This window comes from Sciurus vulgaris (genome assembly GCF_902686455.1).
Source record: "Sciurus vulgaris genome assembly, chromosome: 7".
Taxonomy (NCBI): domain Eukaryota; kingdom Metazoa; phylum Chordata; class Mammalia; order Rodentia; family Sciuridae; genus Sciurus; species Sciurus vulgaris.
This window is the reverse complement of record NC_136467.1, coordinates 26676584-26694158: the sequence shown is the minus strand read 5'-3', so window position 1 is coordinate 26694158 and position 17575 is coordinate 26676584. Positions and strand designations below refer to the sequence as shown.

Below are 17575 nucleotides of genomic sequence, written 5' to 3'. Positions count from 1 at the left end.
AGATAATAAATGTTTAATAGCTCATTTTGAACTGTTAAACTTTGAAGTAACTTGCTATGCAGCAATAGATAACTAATATATGAGCCTAATTTTTCTCTTTATATCCTTTTTGACTTATATCCTTAAAAGATGGGTAGGAGGGATGTCCTGTTTAAACACTTCAAATTCTTGCTTTCCAAGGAAAGAAAAAGTCAGTCTTCCCAGCAGATAACAAAGCATACCATGGGATGGAGATACCGCTTAGAGGTAGAGCAAGTGCTTAGCATGTGCAAGGCCCTGGGTTCCATCCCCAGCACTTCAAAAATAAAATAAAGTAAAATAAAATAAAATAAAATAATAAAATATATACCAATTTCTGAGTCATTAATAGCACTTTTGAAACATTTTTGTTAGTCTTATATTTTCCCGAAAAGTAAAAAAAAAAAGTCTTTCATTTAGGTTCAGATTTGGTTGCAAGTAGGTAAGGTCAGAATAATTACCATGATTAGGAACCTATGGGCTCTGTATATTTTTACATGGTTCATCCTCTGTGTCTGTGTGTGTATGTATACACATACATATACTTCCATGAATTGTAATTTTATAAACATTTTATATATAAAAATGGATTATTCTAATTCTAAAATATATTTTCTAATTCTAAAATTCCTACAGGGACAGCATTAATGTATTGGGTAGATTTTTCTTCCTTTCTTTCCTATTTTTTTCCCCAGTATTAAGGTTTGAATCCAGGGGCACTCTGCCACTGAGATATATCTTTGGCTCTTTTTATTTTTATTTCAAGACAGGGCCTCACTAAGTTGGCCACGCTGTCCTCGAACTTGTGATCCTCCTGCCTCAGCCTCCTGAGTAGCTGGAATAACAGGTGTGCACCACTCTGCCACGGTATTGGATATTTCTAAGTCGGCTTGATCATACATCTATTGAAATGAACCTGTAGCTCCTAGAAGAAAGAAAATAGTTTGCTGTGATGTCAGTTGGGGATTCTTCCTGGAAAACCCCAGAAATGGAGAGCGTGCACACGAGATTCAGCGCCTGGACACCTTTTAGCAACAAGTCACTAAATAGACAGGTGAGTCACATGCCCCACAAGAAGATGATTTTGATTTATGAAGTTTTTATTGTGAAATATTGAGTCTCACATTGTCATATTTTTAAAGAAAAATCCTCTGAAGAATTCAGTTTTTGAGTCAGTTTAAACAAAAATAACTCTAGCTTTGTTCCAAGGCTCCAAATCTGCCTTCTGTCTTACTCCAGAGACAAAATGGAGACCTCCAGAACTCCTGTGGTTTGCTATGGTGGGGAGCAGGGCAGAATATGCTTTGGGTGGTGGTGGAGAGGGTGTGGGCATGTACGTCTCACTGTTTTTTTAGTCCTCTCTGCCTCCTGTGCCCACTGTATGGTTCCATGTGGCCAGGCAATGCCCAGCCCTTGACAGGTAGTTCAGGAAGAAGGTCATTGAACGGTGTAGGGCAGCCCTGTGAGGCATTAATGGAGATAGCACAGTGGGTCCTCAGAGCCTCTCTTACAAGGGAAGAAGCCTAGGCTCAGGGGCTAAAGCCTGACCTATAATAAAGACCGTGAGTTTGTACATGCCTATCTAGCAGAGCTGGACTGAAACCCAGTATAGGGGCCCTGGTCTTTGGTGTATGTCTATCCTAGAGACACAACTAACAACAGCATTTACAATAATTATTCACTTTCAGTTTCCTAGCTGTTATGAAGATCCATGGCTGCAGATCAGTAAAGTCATACCTACTTCAAATGATCCGGTTTTGCAATTAAATAAGTGTAGCCTGTATGTGTTTTCTTTTTTCTTTCTTTCTTTTGTAATTAGGAAGTTATTTTTCTTGATTCTTTTTAGTTATACATGACAGTAGAATCATTTTAATAAAATCATACATGCATATTTATATCTTATTCTAATTATGGCCCCATTCTTGTGGATGTACACAATGGTGAGATTTGCTGAGGTTTTTTTCCTATATGTACACAGGAAAATTATGCTAGATTCATTCTACTGTCTTTCCTATTGCTAGTCCCCCCTGCCTTCCCTTCATTTCCCTTTGTCTAATGTATTGGAATTCTTCCCCCACTCCTTACTGTGGTTTAGCTTTCACATATCAATGAAAACATTGGACTTTGGTTTTGGGGGATTGGTTTACTTTGCTTAGCATGATATTCTCCAGTTCCATTCATTTACTGGCAAATGCCACAATTCCATTCTTCTTTATGAATGAGTAATATTCCATGGTGTGTGTGTGTGTGTGTGTGTGTGTGTGTGTGTGTGTGCATGTGTGTGTGTATATGTACATATGTATATATAGCACGATTTCTTTACCCATTCATCTTTTGAAGGGCACCAAGTTTGGCTCCATAGTCATAGGCTATTGTGAATTGAGATGCTATAAACATTGATGTAGCTGCATCACTGTAGTATGCTGATTTTAAGTCGTTTGGATATATGCCAAGGAGCAAGATAACCGGGTCAAATGGTGGGTCCCTTCCTATTTTTTAAAGTAATCTCCATACTGTTTTCCAGAGTGGTTGCCCCAATTTGCAGTCCCACCAGCAATGTATGAGGGTACCCTTTCCCCACATCCTCACCAACATTTATTGTTACTTGTGTTCTTGATAGTTGCCATTCTGACTGGAGTGAGATGGAATCTCAGTGTGGTTTTAATTTGCATTTCTCTAATCGCTAAAGAGGTTGGACATTTTTCATATATGTGTTTTCAAGACTAAATGTGCGGAACCTGTTTCTCTGGGCCCGGCAGTCTAGTGAAGACAAGAGCACCTCTTTGTCTTCCCGCCTTCTCTGTAATTACATCCCCACCAGCCTTTCCCAGCAGCCTGCCCAACAAGCCCAGGCGCCTCTTATTCCTGGATAAAAATGGTTTAAGCTCAAAGGAAAGACCCTACAACGTATGTGAAAGCTCCTGTGAATCATAAAGTGCTACGCAAATATTAGCTGTTGAGGGTGTTAGTAGATTATCTGAAGATTGCTTAGCAACTAAGTAAAATATCATTTCCCGCCTTACAGCTCTTTCAGGAAAGAGTCGCTCTGATAAGTCATTGGTTTGACCTCTGGACCAACAAACAACGTCAAGAATTCTTATTCACAATCCTTTTACGATGCACTAAATCACAATTAAGGTAAATGGTAGCCTAATGAGGTAATTATCATTGGTTCTTAAAGAAAACAAAACATTGTAAAATGTGCATATAAACTTTAAGAGTCTTTTTTTCCCTACCAAAGAAAAAAAAGGAAGCAATTAATATTTGAAGGTTTATCTACAGACTCTTCAAAGGCTTGTTTTCTCTTTGAGGCTGCAATGAAGTCAAGGGGTTATTAACACTGTCACGCCATTGCAAAGCTGTTTTGTGTTTGCAAAATTAGACAGTGGCTTCAGTGGGTGAATTTTTAATATTCTCTTGTATTATTAAATTCTCCTTGGACCTATCTATCAGATGATACTGCTAGTACACACATAGACACTTTGTAAATGATTACTAAATGATGGATCTGAAAAACTTATGAGCACTGACAAATGGCAGTGACATAAAGGAACATGGCTGAGGTATACAGTGGTGGCCAGCGGGGGCCAGTGGGTCCCGCCCCTATTCTTTCCCTTCTCTCATGTTATGCCTGTAATTTACTTTCAAATACCTCTGCATAGACAGCGTGACATTGGTTAGTTGAAATGATACGCAGGGGCGGCTGGGGTTCTGACTGGGAATTAATACTCTGGGGTCATTAGTTCATCTTGATGGAAAGGTCCCAATGCCTTAGGTATTACCAAAGCAAATATCACACATCTGTTATACGAGCAATCGGTACCTTGTTAACTAGCCAGATAAATGTTAGGCATAGATTCTCTGGTGAAATTGGGGACATTCCAGATGTGTGGAGTGACTGAAATAAATGACCTTGGGTCAGTTGGGGGGATTTCTGGTAGCCTGAGACCAACAGCTAGAGTAATCACAGAATGCTTTGGTAGAACATCGTCCTTGTCTCAATTGGATGACACTCTCACCCGGAAGGTGGAAAACGGGGACTTCATCAAGCCTGCAGAGGGGACTCTGCAAAGCGGTTTGTACTCCTTGACAGAGGTCTTTAGTAAAACCCTAGGAGTGGCGTCATCTGGTGTGAGCTGCTTTCCGTACAACACAGGGCAAGGCTAACCTGATTCTTAGGCAGCCACCAAAAAGCATCTGAGAGCTGTGAATGACCGAACTGGTTTGTTTCGGTTTACAACCCGCCTCCCAGTTTCTTGCGCTCTTCCTGCCTATGTCGTCGGATCAGCCCTTTCTCTTCTCCTTCTCCTTTGTCAGCCTCTCTTGCATCTGCAGGTGCAAGACACATTGCTAACTGACTCACCCAACCAGCCACTGGAAGGAGACAGACACTTTCCTGGCTCTGCTGAACCGAGCTGGGGACAGGCTACAGTGTAATGGGCTCTTTGGTTAGTGCGGAGAAATCTGGGGAAGGGACATTTTATGACAATCATTTGCTATGTTTACTTTTACTCCAACTTTGCTGCTTTCAAGATAAGAACATAATAAGTGGAAGCCCACATCGGTAATTGCTTTGTGCGTCACACTCTGGTCTCCTATGTTGTCAACTCCGCAACCTCAGTTGTAACCACTGGGGGTCATCAGAGCTCTTGTGCTGTATTTTGAGGCTGCTTAACATTAGGCCTGACATTTTGTCTCTGGAGATTGCGTCTTGGTCTGGTCCCCGCATTCTTCTTTCTGTGGGACAAGAATGGGGAACTAACTTGTTCGGTGAAATTGTTCTTCCTTGGTTGGTAGCAGCTGCGTTTCCACAGAGAGCAGAGTGGGTCTCATAGCTCTCTGCGGCTGATTTCAGGGAGAGTTGCCTGTGTGTCTGGTGTCTAGATTTGGCATGATTCAGAACCCATCTTTAATTTGTGTCAATGGTTTTTATTGCTGAGCATCAATCAATTCCTTCTGCAAAGCCAGGGTCAAGTCTTATTTACATTTCTCCTTTCCCATCTGTTTCAGTCACCGTTCCTTTTCTCCTACTGACGCCTACCGACACTACATGTTGGTGGTCTAATCTAGCGAGAGCTGTGCTCAATTTTGGTTAGATTTAGAATCCAAGTGTGCATGCACACACACATATTTATATTAATTTAATACAATGTTCTTCCCTTTAAACATCCTTATTGATATATAATTCACATAAAGTTTTCCAATTTAAAGATATAATTCAGTGGTTTTTGTACATCCACAGAGTTGTGTAGCCATCAGCACAATCCAGGTTTAAAACATTGTCATCACCCCAAAATGACTCCCCTACCTATTGACAGTCACTCCCCCATCTTAAGCCCCCCAACCCCTGGCCTCAGATATGAGCAAACACTAATGGACTTCTGTCTCTATAAATTTGCCTCTTATGGACTTTTTGCCTAAATGGAATCATGCAGTATGTGATCTTTTGTGACCGACTTCTTTCTTATAATGTTTTCAAGGTTTACCCATTTTGTGAATAGTATGTGTCACCAATGTTTGCTTTCTTTCTTTCTTTTTTTTTTTTTTGGTTTTGGGAATTGAACCCAGGGGTGCTGTACCATTGAGCTACACCCTCAGTCTCTCTCTCTCTCTCTCTCTCCCTCTCTCTCTCTTTCTCCCTCTCTCTTTTTAGTTTTTACTTTGCTGAGTTGCTGAGGCTGGCCTCAAACTTGTGACCCTCCTTACACCTGGATTACAGGTGTGCGCCACTGTGACTGGCAATACCTACCTTTTTATTGACATATAATATTCCAATGTATAAAAGTGCCATATTTATTTATCCATCCATCAGTTGATAGACATGTGAGCTGTTTCCCATTTTAATTGCTGTAAGTGATGATTTATGAATACCCATTTCCAAGTTTTTGTATGTGGGTGTTGTTATTTCTCTTAGGTATGTATTTAGGAGCGAAATTACTGGGTCCAATATTAACAGTTTGTTTTGAATCCTACTTATTCTGGTACTCTACTTTCCCTTATACCTGTGAATACACTTATTAGTAAATGAAAGAAATAAGCATTAATTGAATGCCTGAAATATTTATATGTAAGTTAGGCTATACTTGTACAATACTTTTTTTTCAAGTCAGAAAGCCCATTCTTTTAAATACTTTGTTTTATAATTTCCAAATAATTGTATTATAATTCAGATGGTTACATTTGTAAATACAGTATTTCAGTTATTGGTGGGAAATGTTTCATCAGAATTTTCTTTAAAAGTTTCTCCTTCTATCGACTTGGGAGGCTGAGGCAAGAGGATCACAAGTTCAAAACCAGCCTCAGCAACTTAGCAAGGCCCTAAGCAACTTGGCAAGACTCTGTCTCCAAATAAAAAAATTAAAAATTTTTAAAAAGGAAGGGCTGGTGGTGAAGCACCTCTGGGTTCAATCCCTGGTACCAAAAAATTAAAAAAAGTTTCTCCTTAAACTCTATGGGATATATTTAAATTTCTAAGACTCTTCTCCAATAGTTCATACTGTTAAGTTTTAGAATGATCTTTTTAAAAAGTTTTTCTTTTTGCAATATTAGGGAAGTGCCATCATTGAGCTACATCCCCAGCCCTGCCCCCTTTTTCTCTTTGAAACAGTCTCATTAAGTTGCTGAGGCTGGCCTGAAACTTGTGATCCTCCTGCCTCAGCCTCTCCAGTCACCGGAACTACAGGTACGTGCCACCGCACGTGGCTTGGAGGACAATCTTAAAAGGAATTTCATGATTTTGAAGACATTTTTCAAAGATTCAGTTTATTAAACCATGCTCTGGCAAATTCTCCATTGCACCTCTGTTTAAATGTCAGCTCTCCTGGAGAAGCCTTCTTTTGCCAGTCCTTTGTGCCCTGAGGTTCTTCACTTACATCATGGCATTTGCCCCAGCACATTATGCTTATATGTCAACACCTATAATGGTTCCCATCGGTGTCTTCCCTTCTGCCACTTGACTAAACTGACTTTCCTGTGATTCCTTAAAGGAAACTGGCTGTTTGTGTCCGTCACACTTGGAGAAACCTAGGAGGAGTTGAATCAGTCCTTGCCACACTGGTGGGACCGGTTTTAAATTGCTTCTGCTCAGCAACTTGATGCCTTACACAAAGGCCTGGCATTCCAGGGTTGGAGCTGCTGAAACTTGTAGATTTCCTGGGTGGGTGGGGCAGCATTTATGCAACTGCATTCTCAAAACAGCAGATAGATTGTCGGTGGAGAGAGAGAGAGAGAGAGAGAGAGAGAGAGAGAGAGAGGGAATTGCTCACAGGCATTAGTGCTCATCATTTGCCTCCTCCAGGGCAGATTGGAAGTGGGGACAGAGGGCAGAAAAATGTACCCACCACAGTACATTTAAGAGAGAGTTTAAGGGGCTAAAGCCCACTTTAGCACCCTTACCCACTCTTTCCAAGCAGCCCTGGACGGGGGTCTGTTGAGGAGGTGGCTCAGTTGTGATCAGTAGAGGAAATCTGGTGGGTAGTTTTTCGTACTTCCAGCTTAATTTGGAACACAGAACAGCCACATAACTCTGAGTTATGGGAAGTCCATTTGAAATGAGAATATTTCTGTGTGAAGGTGGTGAAGACACCAGAGGAGGTACTTGTTAAAATAGGTGAGGCAGACTCTTTAGGACCATTGCTACAGGCATAGGGACCACTGCCCTGGGATCTGCCGCCAGGCAGAGATTGGGCTCACCTCCAAATACAGCACAGGCAAGTTGGAATTTATAGCCAAAGAAGCTGAGTGGGAAAATTACTAAGAGCAAACATGAGGGGCAAGGGGGGTCCTTTCTAGACCGACCTAGCAGGAGTCTCTGGCCAGAGATAGGCCTGGGTGATCAGACATCTCCTGGGGGTGGTGAAGAGGAGGAAGCTGATCACATACCCAGGGTCATGAGAGATAAAGGGTGGGGACTTTCTACTAAACTGACTTAGCAATGTTCTTTGCTGAAACTGGATTTTACAAGGAAGTGCATCGACAGGCCTGACTGAAGTTTGGTCAAGCAGAGGATCTATGTCAGAAAGATAAACAGTTCACTTTTACCTAAAATTACTGTTTTCTAAATATAGAAAGTGGCTCAGGGTGTAGTTCTGTGGTAGAGCATTTGACTAGCGTGTGTGAGGCCCTAGCTTCCATCCCCAGCACAACAAAAAATTAAACATCCAAACAATCAGAAAATGAAAAAAGGAAGGAAGGAAGGGAGGAAGGAAAAGGAAGAGAACATGCAGGGCGAGTCTGGAGCTTTAGGTTTCTGACCTGTTCCCGTAGGTCCAGGATGCTGGTGACGTTCCATCCTCTGCACAGGTTGGTCTAACATACACTATTCTCTTTTGTTGTTGGGATGGTATTTAGGGGGGGTGAGGATAAAAAATAAAATTCTTGAGTTTGAAAGGAAAGAAGAAATCAAAACCCAAAGCTGTTTTATTAGATGGGGGGCAGGCAGAGGGAAGGTCGCTGACCCCCAGCAGGAAAAGTCCAAGCCCTCGAAGTCCTCACTTCCCATTTGGTAAGTGGCGCTGCTATCTTTGGTCCTGTTGAACAGCCCTTGGTAGCACTTAGCACCCCTGCCATTATGTCCCACACAGTACTTTATTTACTGTCCACTCCACTGGAGTGCAGGCTTCCTGAGGGCAAGGACTTTGGTGCCTTCTCTGTCTCCAGCACTCACAGAAATATCAGGCACACAAGAGTCACTCAGTCAATGCTTGTTGCATGAATGCAAATATCTAAAACATGCTCAATTACAAAAACGACAAAAAGATAGATACTCGAGAAAATGTTCCATTTGGTAGTGCTCTAGGCAGGAGTAGTTTCTCGGGATAAGTTTGAGTATAGGAGATTATTGATGCTCTTCTTCACTCAAGACTTTTCCTTATTTAATTAATTCAGGATCACACTACAGGGGCCAGGGTTGTGGCTCAGTGGTAGAGCGTTTACCTACCATGTGAGGCACTGGGATTGAGCCTCAGCACTACATTAAAAATAATAATAATAAAATAAAGGTATTGTGTCCATCTACAACAAAAAAATATTTTTTAAAAGACCACACTCTAAAGGAATGACAAACAGTAATAATACTCAAGGTGTGTCAGGACGCACAACTCCAAAAGGTGCTATGTCACTCTGTTATCCCACGAATAACAGCTCTGAAGGCTCTTAACCGCACGATTTCTTAAATGCAGCATTCCAGAAAATGCTCCCGTTGCTCTCTCTCTATAGTCCATGATATTAGCTTCCAGATCTACCGAGTGTTCTTTTACTTTCTACATAGGAAACATCTGATTCAGAGATAATTCCCTGGAAACTTGAGACAGGGTTCGAAGAGACCATTTGCCTTATTGTGTATTCTAGAACCTCTTGAGGAGACATCTAGGGGGGTTACAGCAGGGTAAGAGTGGAAGTGAGACCCAAACGGACTCAGCAAGTCTTAGAAGCAGAAGCAGCACATCTGGAGAACACAGTAAGCGTCCAGTGAGTGTTGATCCTCTTTCCTCCTGACCTCTCTAGCTGTTTTTTTTTTTTGTCCTGGTCAGAAGGCTTTCAAACACAACTGAGAAACTAAGAAGAAATGGAAATTTACTGACTTAGGACCTGTCCCGCTTCAGGCTGGCCTAGATCCTTAGATTAAAGCAGTGTTGCCAGGTTCTCGCCCCTCCCCCCCTCACTGGTCCGCTTCCCGGTGAGCATGGCCTCAAACTAAGAAGGTAAGTGCAAGACCCTCACCAAGGAAATTATAAATTTGTATGAAGGCGTAGCAACAATAGTGACAATAACAACAAACGAATTTGAGTAGCTGGATAGATATTCCATGTTTAAGGTGTCACTCTTTCCAAATCAGCCTTGCCAGATCCACAGGTAAGCTTTTCTCATGCACTGCAAACTTGACTCTAAAGCTGATCTGGAAAAGGAGACGGGGCCACGATGGCTAAGAGGAATTTAAATATAAAGAAAAATGGGTAAGAGAGTTTCACTACTAGTCACTAAAAAGCAGTTATATCCATTTAAGAAATACCCCCAGGTGTGGAGGAGGGTGAGCCTGAGATCAGTAAGGGCTCAGAGGGCACAGGATAGAGAGTGAACGGGTGTTTCAGACAGAATTCACCATGATCATTACATCCCTTGGTGGTGTCTGTTCAGGACATATCGACATTGATTCTGCCCATGAAATAAAGGGGTGGCTGTTGGGGAGCTGCTGAACTTTTGTTTGATCTTTTTTGTTTTGTTTTGCAATGGGGATTGAACTCAGAAATGCTTTACCACAGTCTTACACTCCCAATTCTTTTTTTTTATTTTGAGACAGGGTCTCACTAAGTTGCTGAGGGTCTTGCTGACTTGCTCAGGGGGGCTTTGAACTTGAGCTACTCCTGCCTCTGTCTCTTGACTGCTCACTAGGAATGCAGGTGTGTGCAGTAATGCCTGACAATCTTCTTCAGATTTAAAAGGGACGGGCAGAAGGGACATGTTGCCTACCACTCTGCTAGCTTGTGGTCTCTGTTGTGTAGACTCAGCAGTTAGTCTTTTAAAAACCATCTCAGGGGAGAAGACGGAAGACCAAAGCCAGGGATGGCAAAGTGAAAATATGGAAAATAACATCATTGATCCTTGAATACACTAACACTGAAGCTGGCCTGATTTTCCTTACTGTTTAAGAAAAGCATAAGGAAGATAACAGGCTTAAAAATGATTCAACATCATCCATTTATCTGATAGTCAATTCTCTGGACATCTCAACTCTCCAGAAGGTAGCTGAAAACAAGGAAGGAGAAGCCAACCGTGTTAGCAGCTGGGTGGGTGTGACAGAGCCCTTCAGACCTGCACGCGTGACCTAAGGAGTCAATCCAGATGGGGTTTTTATAAAGTGAACTGAAACGGAATTACTGGTACTCCTAAGAGCAGCACACAAATATTCAGTGCTTTGTAACTGATGTCAGCTGATGCTGATCAGCAACAGCATCTGTTCTGCTGCCTCTTCCTTCTAAAATGGGAAGTCAAGTTCATTCACTGACATTGAAAAGGTGTGGCCCATCAGAGTCACTTGGAGTTGGTAAAACACAGATCACGAGCTTTGATGTATTTTGGCTCAACACATCCGGAATGGGCCGAGGACAGTGTTTGGAATGAGTTCCTCTGGTGATTTGGTGTATAGCCAAGGTAAGGCACAGACACAGTGACCTGAAGGCCCCGAGATTTCCCCACCTTTTAATTCTATTCCTCCTTGGAGGCAGGAACTCTGACCACTAGCGCTGCCCCATCCCTTCCATCCTCAATGTAATGAAACCATATTATTTGTTCAGGTTCAGAAGGTGCCTTTTTTATCTCACCTGTGGTGATACTTAGTGGTTATAGAACGTGCTTCACTGACCTCGGCTCTAAACATGATACAAATAACGAAGGAAACATTCTACTCTCATGTAATTGAAAGATTCAGCCATAGGTTGGGCTGCAGTTAAAGCTTGTTCCAGCAGTTCAATAATAAAACCAATGGGGGAAAAAAATAAAACCAATGATTTCTCTCTCTCTCTCTCTCTCTCTCTCTCTCTCTCTGCTCTCCCTTCAGTAACCATGAATTCACTCTTACTTTCCTTCAGTTGTGTCCAAGAAAGAAAAAAAAAAAAGGGGGGGGGGGTCTCTTTGTTTGGGCTTCATCCTGGTTTAGGTCTGTGCTGGCTTCTGACCACTTGCTGTGGCGAAATTGACCCACATGAATTGCCTTAGCCTAGATCATGTGCGTTTTACAGCTAGGGATCACTACTGAATAGAAATTGAGGTTATTTCACCTAAAGAAGTGTAAGCAAGTGAGGGGTGGCAACACGTACCAAGTTTGGGGGCTGGAGTTGTGGCTCAGTGGTACAGTGCTTGCCGAGCATATGTGAGGCCCTGGGTTTGATACTTAGCACCACATATAAATAAATAAAATCAAACAAAAGATCCATTGACAACTAAAAATATATATATTAAAAAAAACTTACAAGGTTTCTTTATTTAGTACTCAACAAATATTGACCAAGTGTCTGCTATGGCCTGAATCCAGTTCTGGGTGCACAGGATTCAACAGTGAACAGAACATAAAAATTCCTGCCCACTGTAATTTTTATTCCAATAGAATAAATCCTGGCCTAAAATAGAGAAAGGGGGATGTCCTTGCTTCTTACAGGATATTTGACAATACAAAGGAGCCCTGCAGTAATTATTTCCATCCCACGTCTCAGATGTTAGAGCTGTGTGGCAGGCTCAATACCGGTCCCTCAGATGTCCCTGTCCTATGGCAAAGGGTTTGGCAGGTGTTTTGCAATGGGGAGATTATCTCGGATTATCTGAATGGATCCAATAAAACCAGAGTGGTCCTTACAAGAGCGATGGCGGAGGAGTTGGCGCACAGGAGGTGATGTGCTGACAGATGCAGTGGGAGACAGGCGGAGATGCTTCGCTGCTGGTTTGAACACGGAGGAAGGGGCCACGAGGCGAGGCAGGCGGGCAGCCACTAGGGCAGGAAAATGCCAGGGGCCAGTCCGCCGCAGCTTAGTGACCCTAACGCAAGACTTCTAACCGCTGGCACTATGAGAACGCGCACTTACGTTGCTTTAAGCTACTAAACTCATGGTAATTTGGTGCAATGGCAACAGGAAACCAATACAAGGACAGTGATTCTTTTTCTATTTTTTTTCAACTTTTACTATTTAAAAAAATATTCTTCATTCTATTTTACATCCATTTATTTAGTCCCGGCCAGGCTACAAACGCGATACCAGCTGCTGGGGGCAGAGCAGTGTACGAGATAGCGGTGCAGTCTGACATTAAGTGGTGAAGAAGTAAAATAAATAAATAAATACATAAAAAGCCTAGAACCCAAAAATGATACCTAGATCACACTACAGTGCAAGCATAAGGGATGCTGATTTCGGCAGGAGTTAAATGCTTTTTACCAGCCACAGGACTTGGACCCACCTACCACACTGGGTCCAGATATGATTTCTTCATCCTCAGCACCTCATTGCCTCACACGTGGGAATTAAAAAATGAGTCTGCATGTATGCATTCTCCTGATTTCCCCGATCCCAGGCAGGCCCAGCTAGCCTGGTAGCAAATAAATAGCTGCCATTGTGCTAAGTGACAAAGGAAACGTAACTGGGGCCTTGCTAAGTGCCTCACATCAGGGAAGGCTGGAGTCCAAAGCATGCCTAAGAGTTAGACAAAGACTTGGAGGATGAATTGTCCACCTGATGAAGAAAATATGTGGGAAAGCATCAGGTATTCTTTATCTAGTCATTCCTGAGAATCCATCCCAGGGCCTTTGCACATACCAGGCATCATAGTGTAGTCAGATTAAAAAAAAAATTTTTTTGGTACCAGGGATTGAACCCAGGGGCACTTAACCACTGAACCACACTCCCAGCCCTTTATGTATTTTATTTACAGACAATGTCTCACTGTGTGCTTAGCCTCAACACTTTTGTTGAGGCTGGCTTGAAACTTGAGATCCTCCTGCCTCAGCCTCCTAAACCACTGGGATTATAGGTATGTGCCACCATACTCTGCAGCTTAGTCAATTTTTAATACCAGTCTTTTTTAGACATATTAGAAAATGTGGATAAGCATATAGAGGAAAATACCAATAGTACACCAAGAGTTGTTCTAACTTCTTATGTGCCATATAACTATATATGGATCAGATTATATAAAGTATTTACCATCTTTTCTAAAAATACTGTTCTCAAGCTGCTGTAATCCCAGCAGCTCGGATGGCTGAGGCAGGAGGATCACAAGTTCAAAGCCAGCAAAAGCAGGGCACTGAGCAACTCAGTGAGACCCTGTCTCTAAATAAAAATACAAAATAGGGCTGGGGATGTGGCTTAGTGGTTGAGTGCCCCTGAGTTCAATCCCTGATACCTAAAAAATAAAAAATAAAATAAAAAACTGCTCAATCATACCCCATTATTACTTTACAAAACCACCCAGCTTTGCCGTCTCTGACTACAGGGTTCTTCAAGTCCTTTCTCTCCTAACCTAGTGATTATTCTGTGTGACACGGGCACCCAGGTGGAAAAGGTCCCTCATCCCTGTGCCTGCAACAGATCTTCTCATTAGATGAATCTTTACTCCCCGTTTCTTAGTCACGGACTCCCATAACCAGTGCGTTATGCCCACGGCCGCTGGTGTACGCTGTCCCTCCTCTCCAGCTTGTCTGCTCAAGCCTTCCCACCCTGACAGCTGTTTGGCTCACTGGTTCTCCCTGTCTGTTGGCTCCCTCCCGTATCCTCCCTGTCAATCAGCCCTTCCCTCGAGGCTCCTGGATAACCCTGCTTAGGCTGCAGCCCTTTCACTAACCCACATCCCAGTTCCCTCGACTCTGTGCTCGTGCCTTCCTTGCATGACATTCAGTTTCCAGAACCCCAGTCTTCCATCAACCCGACTTTCTCATTTCTCCCCCATGCACACCACGCCCAGGGAGTTACTAGATAAACCCCAGCAGGGTAAGTTGTTCATTATATTAAATTGTTTTTTTCTTTATTTTGGAAATTTACCAGCTTAAGCAAAACTATGCAAACAATGTGAAGAATCTCCTGATAATCAACACCCGTTTTTATTTTTATTTTTATTTTTATTTTTATTTTTTGCGGTGCTGGGGATTGAACCCAGGGTCTCTTGCTTACAAGGCAAGCACTCTACTGACTGAGCTATCTCCCCAGCCCCCCGTTTTTAAAATTTGTTCTTTTTAGATATACACGACAGTGGAGTATATTTTGACATATTATACATATATGGAGTATAACTTGCCATTCTTGTGGTTGTACATAATATGCAGTTACATTGGTCATGTATTCATATGTGAACATAGTAAAGTTATGTCTGATTCATTCTACTGTCTTTCCTATTCCCATCCCCCTCCCTTCCCTTCATTCCCCTTTGTCTTATCCAATGAATTTCTATTCTTCCTCCCCCATCCTTGTTGTGTGTTAGTATCTGCATATCAGAGGGAACATTTGACCTTTGGTTTATGGGGACTGGTTTATTTCACTTAGCATGATAGTCTCCAGTTCCATCCATTTACTGGCAAAAGTCACAAAGTCATTCTTTTTTATGGCTGAGTAATATTCCATTGCATATATATGCCACATTTTCTTTATCCATTCATCTGTTGAAGGGCACCTACGTTGGTTCCATAGTTTGGCTATTGTGAATTGAGCTGCTATGAACATTGATGTGGCCGCATCACTGTAGTATAGTATCAGTATAGTATGTTTATAAACCAAGGAGTGGGATAATTGGATCAAATGGTGGTTCCATTCCAAATTTTCTGAGGACTCTCCATACTTCTTTCCATAGTGATTGCACCAATTTGCAGTCCCACCAGAAATATATGAGTGTACCTTTCTTCAACACCCATTTTTAACAATGATCAACTCATGGTTCTTACTATTTCAAGTTTCCCAACGTTGTAACTGTTAGATACCATGAATAATTTTAAATCAAATTCCAGATATCTTGGTTCACACATTCATATTCCAGCATATGTATTTTTTAAAAATAATTGTTTTAAAAATTTTTCATCACAATTCCACTATTATATTAACCTTATTAATCTAATAATTCTTTTGTGTGTGGGGGGGGGGTACCGGTGATTGAAGCCAGGGGTGCTATACACTGAAATACATCCCCATCCTTTTTGTGTTTTGCGGCAGGGTCTGGTGAATTTGCAAAGGCTGACCTTGAACTAGAGATTCTCCTTCCTCGGACTCCCGAGTTGCTAGAATTATAGGCATGCACCGCTGGGCCTGGATAACCTAATAAAATTAATAAAAAGTCCTTAATATCCCCAAATATCTAGTCAGTGTTCAGATTTCCTCAATGGTGTCAAAATTCTTATTTTAAAAATGATTTGTTCAAATCAGGACTCAAGCTACTTGCTTTGCAATTGATTGCTCTGACTCCCAGATTTCTTTTAACATATAGGTTTCCTAGAGTTTCCCTCAGACTTCACTTTGCTGACTATACCCTTCAGGGTCCTATTTCGTCAAATTTGGTAGTTTGGGCCTGATCAGATTCAGGTTTGATTTTCCGATAAGAACATCCGATAGGTGGAGTTAAGTTCTCCTTCCTCAGCTTGGTTTCCTGGTGTTTCTTATTGGGACATCAGCTGCCGTTCTTTGTATAGGTCCCTTATTTCATTAGAAGTTGCAAAATGTTAACATGCTGGTATGTCTTTCTTTTGTGTTTGCTAGTTGGAGTAGAAGCATCCTGACATTACAGGTTTGCTTTCTCTTGAGGAATACGGCAAAGGCAGATGCTGGTATTATTTACCATTCCTCTAAACAATAATTTGATTTTCTGTCATCCTCCAAAATTGATGATTGAGTTCTTTGGAATATTATGAACTTAAGTATTTTTATTATGAATTTAGGTATTTTGATATGACTTAATCCAATTTGGTTCTTTTTCTTTTCGTCATTCAAATGGCTCTATCCTTGGCTCTGGAGCCTCTTCAAGAAAACGCATATTTTCGATCCAGCTTGGCAAATTATTATTTTTTCTTTCTGCTGTGACAAGAAGTTCCAGGCTCATCTGCTCCTTCCCTTGCCCCAGACTTAGGATCAACATTTCTTCATGGAGCCCTGGTGTATTTTGGTGGGAAGTGGTATTTAGAGCAAGGTACTGTGAGTGACTACCTAACTTATCTAGGTTGTACATACTTTCTAGGAATTTTCAGCAGACAGAACTAGAAAGTACCTCTAAAAAAGTCACAATGCATCATGAGTTCAGATCTGTATTAATTATTCAAATTCAAGTTGACAGAGTCTTTACTTAAGACTTTTCACATTGTATCTGTATCTCCTTTCTCTCACATAGGAAATCTTGGTTCCCTGGGACACCAATATAATTACCCATTTTTCTTTGTCCCATAATAATACATGTACAACACCCCCAGAATAACAAAATCATCACTATCCACACAATACAGTTATTGAAACCTGTTAACCCCCCCTCCCCCAGTTCTTTTCATCATTAAGGTATATCACATTTAGGGATGTACAAATTTCTGTTTAAAAATTGAAGTAATTCCTATCTGTGGCTATACAACTCAATTGATACACAATTATATCAGATTAATTTTGCTTTTGAATCTTAGAGATTGTGTTTATTTTTTGAATTTTTAAAAATTTGTCCTAATTGGTTAGAGATTGCATTTACCAAATGTAATTTTGTTTGCCACTTATATAAAAGACATGGTTCAAGAAGTCAAATCTAGAAAACAAGATATAATCAGGAAAATTTAGCTTCTACCCCCTCTACTCTGTTTCCTCCCTGCAAATCTTTCTCAAATAGGGGTCAGCAAACTCTATAAAGGATCATATATTACAGGTTGATTATCACTTATGTGAAAATTCAAAACCTCAAATTCTCCAAAGCTCAAAGTTTTTGAGCACCTGCAAAGTAGATAATTGGAATTTTACATAAAGCCATGACACTTTGTTTCATGCACAAAATCGTTTATAATATTGTATGAGATTAGCTTCAGAGTATGTATATGGGATATATATGAAATACAAGTGTGTTTTATGCT

General features: G+C 41.3%; 1 protein-coding gene across 12 annotated transcripts in view; it reads left to right on the top strand.

Annotated features, from left to right (window-relative positions):
• Window positions 1-17575, top strand: part of ECT2L (epithelial cell transforming 2 like) — a 103482-nt gene that overhangs the window by 16519 nt on the left and 69388 nt on the right. For 9 of the 12 annotated variants that reach the window (XM_079148029.1, XM_079148034.1, XM_079148036.1 and 6 more), the window contains 2 exons: window positions 785-1072; window positions 3044-3156. The exons of 1 other annotated variant lie outside the window; for it this stretch is intronic. In XM_079148029.1, the coding sequence (XP_079004155.1) occupies window positions 971-1072; window positions 3044-3156 (215 nt within the window). In that variant the 5' untranslated portion in view covers window positions 785-970. Of the gene's footprint in view, window positions 1-784; window positions 1073-3043; window positions 3157-3192; window positions 4094-17575 lie in introns of those variants that run through there. 2 more of the 12 variants (XM_079148030.1, XM_079148027.1) reach the window with 2 other exon arrangements.